Below are 12,096 nucleotides of genomic sequence, written 5' to 3' on the forward strand. Positions count from 1 at the left end.
TTGTGGGCAAAAAAACAATGGATTTAGGTCCAGATCTCTGTACTGGGGGTGAATGTTTGACATTTTTCAGCACTACGTTCATCAATTGTTCTTTTTACTTTAGGAAAGATGGCATTTTCTAAGTGAAACCATTTGGTGCCTTCTGCCTGTCTCTAAAATACACGTCTGGGCTGGGTGACAGCTGGTTTTCTGCATTCAGTCTAGACAGACACATATAAAGGAAGGAAAGGTGGGCCTGATTGGTCATATGAAGGTTGATGGGTCTGCCCGAGTAGGATGTGTGGGTGGGACTGACACTTCTACCTGAAAGGACTAGGTCCTGTCCCCACACAAAGGGCTGCATACACCCTGTTGTGAATCTGGAGGTAGAGCAGGATCTTGTGCACTACAAGGGCCGTTCTTTGAAGCCTCCCTACTTCAAAGGCTAAAATGGGTATAAGTACTGGACCTCTGACTCCATCCACACAGTCCGCTTATGGGACCTGAGGAGACTCTGCCAGGAAGAGGAGCTATGCTGCATGAGGAACTGCCATTCTGCTAACTGCTTTGCTTTGTTGGCCTGCTGACTGCTGTGCTGTAGGAGGCACTGCCTCTTTGATACATGCTTTGCTATGTTGACCTGCTGCCTCTTGCCTGGGCAGTGAGAAGGAATGAACCTCAACTCCACAACTTCTAGAAGAAGCTTAAGTAACTCCAATGGCTTGTTGGTTTGCCCCCAGTTCATGAAGTCTCATGGCCATCAAAGACTTAATTTTCATCTACACAGCTACCTGACTCTGCCATAGATTATTGCAGCAGCTGAGCCCTGCAAAGATCGGCGCATGACACATCCAAAGGAATTGACTCCTACCCAGGCTGCCAGCGGAATATGGTGCTCCTTGCACCAATACCAGGGCTTCCCCCTATCTGTGGTTGAGCTCTGTGCTCGGGGCTCCATGGATCCCAGAAGCTATGCTTCATTCCGAGTGGCAGTGGAGCCCAGACGAAGAAGCAGTGCGTCGCTCATGATCCCCACATTCCTTTCCCTAAGCGCTGCTGGGGCAACACCTACACCAGCAGAGTCCGGATCAAGAGCAGCGCATCACAATTGAGCCCCATCTTTCCTTCCCTACAGGTTGACAGGGCACTGATGCCACTGAGCAGAAACCAACACAGGTCCCTGAACCAGAGCCCAAGGATCTTGCCACGAAAAGGTTTTTTGTGGACATGGTAGGTTCCTATAGCTAACCTGCGCGCTATTGCAGGCGGCTGAAATCCCTTAATTGTACCGGTCCTGTGAGACCTACAGAATTCCTCAGTTCTGGTGCCTGTTGGATCGAAGTGGCACACAGGAACGTTGAGGAGACATATCTATTGATCCCCTTCTGGGATCTGTGCCAGTGAAATATACTAATTATGTTTTATATAAACACTGTGGTTATCGTTATACTTTTGCAAAGAGCATAACTTGAGATTTCTAAATGGGATTTTTGTTGTTTTGGTCTTTTTTAAAGAGTATAGGAAATACTATTTTTCTAACTCTGTGTGGAGTCTATTTGTGGTGTTTTCACTGGAATATTGTGTGTTGTTCTGGACAAATTGAATATGCTACTTACCAGTATGCATCTGTTCTTGGCATGTAGGGCTGCTGACATTCATATCTACAGCATAGATCGCCGCCTAGTGTTGGGTCCGGATGATTGCACATTGTTGTCCTGGAAGAGTCTTCGAAGTATCACAAGATAGGTGGCTCCTCCCCTGGACTACAGTGCGCATGGGCATCGACTCCATCCCCAGATTGTTTTTAGCCATTGTGGTGAAGATGGAGTGTAACAGTGTGAGCGATGGCCATGCTAAGAGTAAGTGTAAAGTCTGCAGCCGCTACAGGCGCCGGGGAGGAGGGCGGGCGATATGAATGTCAGCAGCCCTACATGCCAAGAACAGATGCATACTGGTAAGTAGCATATTCAGTTCGAGGCATGTGGGCTGCTGAATTCATATCTACAGCATAGAATATATAGCAGTCCCTCCATTAGCGGCGGCCGCCTGTGCCAGCTGCAGACGTTTGAAAAAGTGTTTTTAGAACAGCCTGCCCTACAGCTGCTTGCTGCTTGGAGTGCACATCTACACAGTAGTGTTTAGTAAATGTGTGTGGGGTAGACCATGTGGCTGCTCTACAAATGTCTTCCAAAGGGATATTACAAAGGAAAGCCATGGAGGCCCCCAACTTGCGGGTGGAGTGGGCTCTGGGGGGGACCTTTAAAGTGCGCTTAGCCTTTTGATAGCAAATTTGAATACACTTAACGATCCACCTGGCTATACCTGCTTTGGAAATGGGGTTGCCTTTGTGTTGGGCAGAAAAGGCAACAAAGAGTTGTTTTGTCTTCCTAAAATCTTTGGTCCTATCGAGGTAGTACATCAAAGCTCGTTTGACGTCAAGAGTGTGGAGCATTCTTTCAGCCACTGTCTCTGGATTCTGAAAGAACACAGGCAGTTCAATAGTTTGATTGACATGGGACTGTGAAACCACCTTAGGAAGAAACTTAGGGTTAGTGCGCAGCACCACCCAGTTTGAGTAAATCTGTATGAATGGCTCTTGTACGGTGAGCGCCTGGAGCTCACTAACACGTCGCAGTGACGTAATGGCTATTAGGAAAGCCACTTTCCATGTTAAGAACTGAATCTCGCATGAATGTAGAGGCTCAAAAGGTGGACCCATCAGTCTGGTGAGGACCACATTAAGGTTCCATACAGGAGCTGGCGGGGTTCTGGGAGGAATGACCCGTTTCAGTCCTTCTAGAAAGGCTTTAATGGCAGGCACTCTGAAAACTGAGAGATGCTGCCTGTTCTGGAGATAAGCCGCTATGGCGAATGAGTGTATCCGAATGGAAGCATATGCTAGATTGCATTTGTAAAGATGTAACAAATAACAAATGAGGTTGTGAGTAGATGCATCTAGCGGGTTGATGTTGTGTTCTGCACAGTAAATGACAAACCGCTTCCATTTTGCTGCATAGCATGCTCTGGTGGTGGGCTTTCTTGCCTCCCGTATGATATCCATGCAGTCCGGAGGCAAGTTAAGGTAGCCAAATTCTAAGACCTCAGGAGCCAGATCGCCAGGTTGAGCTGTTGCGGATCTGGGTGCTGAATGTCGCCATGGCTCTGCGTCAAAAGGCAGGGTGTGAGGTGCAGCCTTTGATGCGGTACCACGGATAGTTCTAGAAACGTGGTGTACCATGGTTGGCGTGCCCACGTTGGAGTAACCAGGATGAGTGTCATCGAGTGTTGCTTTAGCTTTCGTGCCACCAGTGGTATGAGAGGTGCTGGGGGAAAAGCGTACGCACATCTGCCTGACCAGTTCATCCATATCGCATTGCCCTGCGATTGTGGGTGAGGGAACCTGGCGGCAAAGCTTTGGCATTTTGCGTTTTCCCTTGTGGCAAACAGGTCTATCTCTGGATGACCCCACTGCTGGAAGTACGGGCGGAGTACTGATGGATGTATCTCCCACTCGTGCATTTGGTGGCTGTACCTGCTGAGCAGATCCGCCATCTGATTGTCCTTGCCCGGGAGGTGTTCCGCCATGAGGAAGATGTTCCTCTGAATGGCCCACTTCCACATGCTCTGAGCCAGATGAGACAACTGTGGAGAGTGTGTACCTCCCTGCTTTTGAATATAGTACATGGCTGTCATGTTGTCCGTCCGGATCAACACGACTTTGTTGCACAGATGTACCTTGAATGCCTTCATCACCATGAAGATTGCCATCAGTTCTAGGTAGTTGATGTGCATCTTCTGTTGCTGCGTTGTCCATAGTCCCTGCACTGTGTAGTGGAGTACATGAGCTCCCCATCCCTGGAGAGACGCGTCTGTTGTCAGGATAATCTGTGGCACAGGCTCCTGGAACGGTCGGCCCTTGCAAATGTTGTGTGGATTCCACCAATGCAGAGAGTTGTATGCCCGACCGGTCACCAACACTAGGTCCTTCAACTGTCCTTGAGCCGGATTCCACTGATGTGCCAAGCACTCCTGAAGCGGACGCATATGTAGTCTCGCATGCGGGACTATGAAAATGCAGGAGGCCATCATGCCTATCAACTGCATGCACACTCGTGCCGGAAGCGAGTGCTGCGGTCTGAACTTCTGGATCAGTGACTGAATGCTGTTGATCCTCACAGAATTTGGCTGAGCCGTGGCTGCCAGAGTATCTATTGTCGCGCCCAGATACTGCCGCACATGGGCTGGCTGAAGGTGCGCCTTTGGATAATTCAGTGAGAATCCCAGATCGTGAAGAAGGTGAATGGTGTGGGACATGTTGGCAGCGCACTGCTGGGCCGACTTTGCTTGGACAAGCCAGTCGTCCAGATAAGGGTAGACGTGAATGCTCTGCCTCCTGAGGTGCGCAGCCACCGTCGCCAGGCATTTTGTGAACACCCTGGGCGCTGTGTTTACTCCGAAAGGGAGGACCTTGAATTGATAATGCTGGTCCTGAATGGTGAATCTGAGGTATTTTCTGTGTGACGGATGTAGTGGAATGTGAAAATATGCATCCTTGAGATCTAATGTTGCGAGGAAGTCTCCCTGATTGAGCAACGGAAGAACCTGCTGCAGCGTGAGCATGTGAAAGTGTTCTGAGAGAATGTACTGGTTTAGGGGCCTGAGATCCAGTATGGGTCTGAGGGACCCGTCCTTTTTCGGGATTAGGAAGTACAGGGAGTACACTCCTGAGCCTCTGTCCTCCACCGGCACAAGCTCTATTGCCCCTTTTTGCAGCATGACGAGCACCTCTTGCTGCAATAAGTGCAAATGCTCTGTTGACATAGGACGGTGCCTTGGTGGGATGTTGGGTGGAGTGGACGTTAACTCCAGACAATAACCGTACTGGATACGTTTTCTGACCCACCTGTCTGTGGTGATGTATTTCCAGACTGGCAGGAACTGCTGGAGTCTCCCCCCGACAGGTGTTGTATGGTCGGGGGCAGTGACAAGGCGTCACTGTTTGTTGGTGGCGGAGGATCGGGAGTTGTTGTTTCCACGACCTCTGTCCTTGGTGCTGTTGCCACGATAGCCGCCTCTACTCTGCTTGTTGTAAGAGGTCTGCGCCCCACCTTTATTGTACTGTGTTTGCTGGGACATCTGGCCTCTGGAAACACCTCTATTGCTTGAGCGACGAAAAGTACTACCCCTGAACTGCTGGGACTGGAGAGCCCCCATGGACTTTGCAGTCTCGGTGTCTTTCTTTATTTTTTCCAGGGTGGTATCCACCTCAGGTCCAAATAAATGATCAGGGTTTACAGGCTGATTGAGGATGGTGGTCTGTATCTCAAGTTTGAACCCGGAGATTCTGAGCCAGGCCTGACGTCGCAACATCACACTCGTGTTAATGGCTCTGGCCGCGGTGTCCGCTGCGTCCAGAGCACATTTAATAGAAGCATTACAGATGAGCTTCCCTTCCTGAATGAGCATCTCCGCTGCCTCTTTATACTCATCGGGCAAGTGCTGTAACAGGGTCTCAAGTGTATCATAGTGTGCCCTGTCATATCTGGCCAGGAGTGCCTGAGTGTTTGAAATACGCCAGATATTGGCCGCTTGAGCCGCCACCCTCTTCCCAGATGCTTCTAGCACTTTAGATTCCTTGTCGGGGGGAGGAGCATCACCAGTGGTCTGAGAATTTGCCCTCTTCCGGGCATTAGAAACGACCAAAGAGTCCAACTGCAACTGGCCCTTGATGTAGGTAGGGTCGCCAGGTGCCGGCTTATACTTTTTCTCAATCCTGGGGTTTATAACCCTGGCACGTGTGGGTTCCTTAAAAATGTCTGCAGCATGTTTCAGAACCCCCTTTAGCATTGGCAGAGTCTTGACAGTCTTTTCAGAGGTGGAAAAGGTATCAAACAGGAAGTCCACCTCAACAGGGTCAGCATGCAGCTGGACATCATGATTTTTAGCCGCCATCTCAATGAGAGCATTGAATGCCGCAGAATCCTCAGTGGGGGAGGTTTTGACAGTGTACACTTGAGTGTCCTGGGCAGTGTGCGGATCATCAGGGTCCCCTGCATCTGCCCATGAGTCTTGGTGATCCTCAGGATCAGTGTTGGCAGGGAAGTTGTACTCCTCATCATCCCCCTCCCCAGCCTCCACATCAGAATAAGTGGGTGAGGATGGAGGAATGGTCCGAGGCCGTGGATCAATTGGCTCCACCAGAACTGGGGAATCCGTAGAAGGCCTTTTGCGTTTCAAGGGAATTATGTAGGACTCCATAGGCTGTGCCGGCGTGATCTTTCTCTTGTAGAGTGAAAGTTTACCGGTATCGGCGTCGATAAAATGTTCCGACTGCTCCTCCATTCGGGGTTGTCGATGCTTCAAGCTCACCACTGGCTGTGGAGGCTTCGACCCCGTGGACACCATCATGGGTGCGTCGTCGACCGTCCTGGGTGCGAAGATTTTGGCGTTTTTGCAGCGGGCTTCGGGGTGTAAGTATCCTTCGGATCGACCGCGGAAGCCTTGTTCCTGATGCGTTGCAATGAGTCCGACACCTGCTTCATGAAGGAGGTGGACGGTTTTGTCGACCCGACAGGCGTTCTCGGTCTACCTGCATGTGCAGACTCGAGCGTCGAACTTTTGGCCTTCTCCGTCCGAGGTGCAGGAACTGCCGCTTTTGGATCGTTATGTCCTCCGTCTGTGACGACGGCCTTCGGCGCCGACGGTTTCGGGTCGGCGGCCTTGACAATTGGTCTTTGTGCCCCAGTCTTCGGCTCCACGCCCTTGAGCTGTTTGGGCTCGACGCCCTTGAGTGACTTCGGTTCGAAGCCCTTGAGCGACTTCGGTTCGACGCCCTTGAGCGACTTAACCGGATCGACACCCTTCTTCGGCTTCGGCTGCCCCGACATGGCGGAAGACGAGGAGGCGACCGAAGCGACAGACGTCTTCTGTTTCGACGGCGTCTCTATCACTTTCGGTTTCGTCGATACCGAAGCTTTCACTTTCGGTTTCGTTTTCACCAATGGCGGCTCCGCAGAAGTGTCCGTAGTCGGGCCCGTAGGCGAGACCGTGGATCCAGGTGTAAGGTCTTGGGTAAGGCCACGTGGCGATCCCTCGACCTGAGCCGTAGTGATTGTTCAATCGGGGCGTAGCTCTTCACCTGAGCTATCTTCCGTGGCCCCATAGGCCTCATTGTCGTCTCCTACCTCGTCGACGACTTCTTCTGAATCGAGCACTTCGATGTCTGCGTCGTAGTCGATCTCCACTGCCGGAGTAGAAAGCGGCTCTCGAACTTCTTGCTCGTCCGCTTCTTCGTCTCCTTCAAAAATGTCCACCGGTGCCGGGGCCGTCTGCCGGGCCTCCTGGTGCGCCACGCACCGAAGTCGAATCGTCTTCTTCGAGCGAAAACGGGAACAAGCCATACAGTTGGCTTCATCGTGATCCGGCGACAGGCTCTTGTTGCACACCGGGTGGACGTCGATGTGGGGATACTTCGATCCGCACACGGGACATTTCTTGACCGGGCTCCGTTCCATGATGTGTCGTCGAAAGTCTGGTTGCGTCGACTGGGCCTCGAGCACCGAAGAGCCACGCGACTCCTCTGGATGTCCGACTCGGGAACTGAGCCGGAACAGAGCTGGACACCGAACGCAAGACAATACAGACGCTATAGGAAAGGGCCTTCGGGCCTTAAGGAAAGTTTATATCGATTCCGATCTTGAGTGATCAAATATGCATCCAAACCCAATGGCGGAAAAAAACAATCTGGGGATGGAGTCGATGCCCATGCGCACTGTAGTCCAGGGGAGGAGCCACCTATCTCGTGATACTTCGAAGACTCTTCCAGGACAACAATGTGCAATCATCCGGACCCAACACTAGGCGGTGATCTATGCTGTAGATATGAATTCAGCAGCCCACATGCCTCGAACACTTTACATATTACATCTTTAGTTTAGCACGACTGCTCTGTGCCCAGCTACCAAAGGAGGAGCACAGGTAAACCTTTAGTGTGTGCTTTACTTACCCTGACGACTGTGGTGATTCCTGCCTGGCCTGGGTGTATACCTCAGCTAACCAGGAACCCATTTCTAACAAACTTATACTAGCCCAAAACAGATCCACAGGAGTGCCAGTATTCAGCGTGGCACTCAGGGCATTTAGACATGAGCCTCAACTCTGGTGGGAACTTAGTATGTTACCATGCACTGACTGTAAATCCAAAGGGAGACTAGCAGGCAGAACGACCTAAAAATTCACTAGCTCCTGACCTATTTGGTCCTATGTCTCAGACCTATCCATTACAGATTCCAGCTTCTCAGAAAGAGTGGCAGGCATTGGAGAGCCCTCGAGACTAAGACCTAGAGAGAATGAGTCATTGGTGCAAGTTGTGTGCTTGATGGTAACAGAATGGGACACTATGTTGTGAACTTCTGTCTCTCCAGAGTCTAGTCCAGGATCGAGGAGATTGGTGTTGTATAGTTTATCCTCCTGTGTAATCCATGTCAGAGCTATCTACTTTAAAGACTCTTCTCCGTGGTCATGTAAAGAAAACTTAGCTGGGGCTGGTGCTTACACTTTGGCTGCCAAAACGCTGTAGTGGGGAGGAGAGAGGGACTGCAACCTAACACAGAGGGAGCCTGGCCTCTTCACAGCCTCTTATGTTAAGATACTTCACATATTAACTAAGCATCCTTCTTCTCAACAACCTCTGCATCCATCAAGATCTCTGATCTACTTGATGGGAGAATGAGGAATCTGATGTTGGGTGAGCCCTTTTGAGGCTGGGGATGTAATTGAGGTTGCTTGAAAAAGAACCAACCTATGATCCCAGTCTAACTCCTAGGACTCAATGGCACAGACAGACTCGAGTCACTAACTTGTGACCACAGACAAACATTAGCTTGAGCTCTTTGTACAATGATGTAAGCAGCACCCAGATGGAGTTTTTGGCGTAATCCCACAGAACAGCCTCACCCAGGTGGAGGGATTAATTTAAAACAACGGGGCAATGGCGACTCATGAACAAGTGAGGGTACCGCTCTGCAAGGATCCTTAGGTCTTTTGCACTCCTTCCCTAGATATTTGCCCTCCCAATAACCTTTTAACTACTCTGATCAGTTCCAGCATTTGTGGCACGAAGGGACCTTGTACAAATGATAAAAGAAAGAAGGTGGTGTGCACAAGATGACGACCATTCCCCACATGGGTCTCAGAGTAAACATAGAAATATTTGCTATTCATTGACAGTGGCTCGGCACAAGTTGCTTCAGTCCAGAGCATTATGGGATAGGCTATTCAAAGAAGAGAGTAAAAAAGCAATACACATTTGAGGGAACGAAATGGGGCTTGGGTCTCATGTTAGACGTCACAAAATAAGTGACAGCCAGCTACTGAAACACCCCAATGGGTAGAAAGAAGGAAATAGTAGAAGGTGGGCACTTGTGTCGCAATAGTGGCTTGGCTGCACAACCCAACTGTATGTGTGCTACCTGCTGGTAAAGCTCTAGTTTCCAGTCACTTCACAGAGTGATATGCTACCCACATGTTTAGAATAGAGAGGTAATGGACAGAGGCATCTGTCCCATACTTAGAAAGGCTTTAAAATGTAAGATAATGTATACTTACTTAATTCTTCCATACCCAGTCACAGATTCAGTGTCTGACTTTGCAAGATGATGAAATGCATTCCCCATAGTCTGAGAATTGTGGCCGATCCCAGCACTCAGCGCTTGTCGTTTAGGAGAAAGAGAGGTCTGGCTCAGATCATGATAGGACTTGCTCATCACATGGGACCTTTGCTCCCAGAAAGACCTGTCCAGTTTTTCTTTTGTGTTGTTGCCTTGCAGTGGCTGCAGCAGGGACACTTCCGAACAGGACAGTCTCTTGAGAATCTCTGCCTCTGACGACAAGGGACGGACAGCATACCTGTTGAGAGTACTACTTGCCAAACTTCCTGTGCTGATTGCACGTCCCATCCCGAACCCGCGGCTGGACTCAGCTTGGATGCTCATGCTCCGCAATGAAGCTCTTTCTACAAGAGAGGAAAGAACATGTCAGCAAACATACACCACAAACAGTGTGAAAGCAGCAAATCCTATATATATGCTATGTCTAGAATATTTACTTTATGATGCAGGGTGTGATTAATGCAGCAACTATCAACTCAACAATAAATTAAGATTGTTATTCCAGCTCACAAAATAACACTGGCATGAATTTCTATGCCAAAAGTAGTTCATTAACCAATTAGTTTTAAAATGAAAACAGGGTGCCGCTTTGTAGATTAACAACATTACAAAACATACTCATCTGTAAAAACTGTGTACCTTTCACTGCATTTAAAGAGTATAGTAAAGCATAACAGTCGTTCACTTTTTTAGAAAAATAAAACTGTTAATATTAATAAAGCACAGATGAATCAGAAGATTAGGATACAATGTTTTTTGGAAACACATTGATCAATATTATTGAACACATGCTGGGCGAGCTGTGCATTGGACACAGCTCACCACAAAGCTGCTGGTAGTGCTGTATTTCTCTAGCAGCAGCCCTGTGAGCTGTGCAGACATGCATGTGTGTATCAGTGTTCGGCTGCATACCCTGGTAGAGTGGTGGTGCTACCCATCACTGTATCAAGCTGCAGAATGCCCCCATCTGGATGAGTAGTCCCATGATGACCATGCTTGGGAGCATCAATCGGGCACACTCCTGTTTCTGTCTGGGTGAGTGTGTGTGAGGGCGTGTGGGCACGTGTGTGTGTGTGCGTGTTGGGGGGGGTGATCCACGAGAAACAGATTTATTTCACTATTGTGAATAGTGACGTGTATTTGTAGTTTTGGATACCCCAGTCTGCAACCAAAAGCACCATAAGTATGCAAGTCATTATTTTAAAGTAGGGACAGTAGAATAGTGACTTCCTACTTCAGGGGTAAGGGAAATTCCCAATTCTCAAAAGGGTGTACGTTTCAGATATTCTCTTTTTATGAACTTCATGTCACTAAGCATCACACCTTTGGCAGTTGAATGTTACTCATCAGTACATTGAAACAATGGAAATGTCAACCATAAGCAATGAGAAAACTTGGCAGCTGCGTATAACTTCAGTCAAGCCCATTAGGCTATATTCAAAGGACACTTTTATGTTCCCCTTAAGTCTCCTTGAAAAACTCCCGCCAGCAGTTTCGCCAGTCAACGAAAGTATATATTTTTTTCAGAAAAAATGATGCACATTGTAGACGGGGGGTGGGATACAGCAGCTATAGCCTCACTTGGACGCACCCCTTTACACAAGAGACGTATAGATCAGATCTGTACTTCCGAGGACTGACCCTCAGCGGTGGCTCCTCCATTTATTTATGTCCTCGTGCCTCACCTGGTCCTCTGGATGTAAACTGCAAAACAAAGTGTTAAAGAGGCCGGGTGGCAATTTACATCCCTTCCACATTTTATTAACTAAAAACACTCAACTTCTATTCAGTACACACATAATCTCGCAGTCTCTGACTTGTGGGTGGGTTGGGGCAAAGACCATACTTTTGGCTTTGGCCTCCTCCAACGCCGTCTCTGTGACTAACAGAGCTTTCGCCCCAGGGACCTCTGGGGAGCAACACTTGCCCACTGCAAGTCACAGAGCAGTTCCATGAACATATAGAGGAACGAGGCAGAGCACCTTGTTCCTTTGTAAGGTTATCGACCTCCAAGGTGACTTGCAATGCCTTTATGTGTGGCAGGCAGTGGTGCTGGAACAATTTTCAGAGTGGACTTCTATTAATGATACGCCACTGAATTCAAAGGTGTAATGGCCCACGAGGACACTACCATCTCAGTGGACACTGATCGAACTCCCGTGAGGAGCCCTTGTTTGTCTCTGGGGAGGAGACCCAGCGCAGCAACTCGCCGCACCCGCTACGCGGGTGCCTCTTCGTTAATCAGGCAGCAGGAGCTTTCATCGCCTTGCCTGGACTGGTGGCGTCGAGCAGTGCGGGGGCAGCAGACGTCTCAGCAGGGCAGTGAGCAGCATCGCCGGCAGGGACTCAATCTCCCAGGAGCCCCTGCCCGACCTGACCACCAACACCTGGTCGTGCGCTCCCTGCCAGCCCCGCCCCCTGGTCGCCTCACGCCCCTTATAGCTGAACA

General features: G+C 49.5%; 1 protein-coding gene across 8 annotated transcripts in view; it reads right to left on the reverse strand.

The window, feature by feature from the left end:
• Positions 1-12,096, reverse strand: part of PTPN13 (protein tyrosine phosphatase non-receptor type 13) — a 1,030,035-nt gene that overhangs the window by 493,544 nt on the left and 524,395 nt on the right. For all 8 annotated transcript variants that reach the window (XM_078676288.1, XM_078676281.1, XM_078676285.1 and 5 more), the window contains one exon: positions 9,586-9,991. In XM_078676288.1, coding sequence (XP_078532414.1) covers positions 9,586-9,991 — 406 coding nt within the window. The remainder of the gene's footprint in view (positions 1-9,585; positions 9,992-12,096) is intronic.

The sequence above is a fragment of the Lissotriton helveticus genome, chromosome 2_1 (genome assembly GCF_964261635.1).
Source record: "Lissotriton helveticus chromosome 2_1, aLisHel1.1, whole genome shotgun sequence".
Lineage (NCBI taxonomy): Eukaryota > Metazoa > Chordata > Amphibia > Caudata > Salamandridae > Lissotriton > Lissotriton helveticus.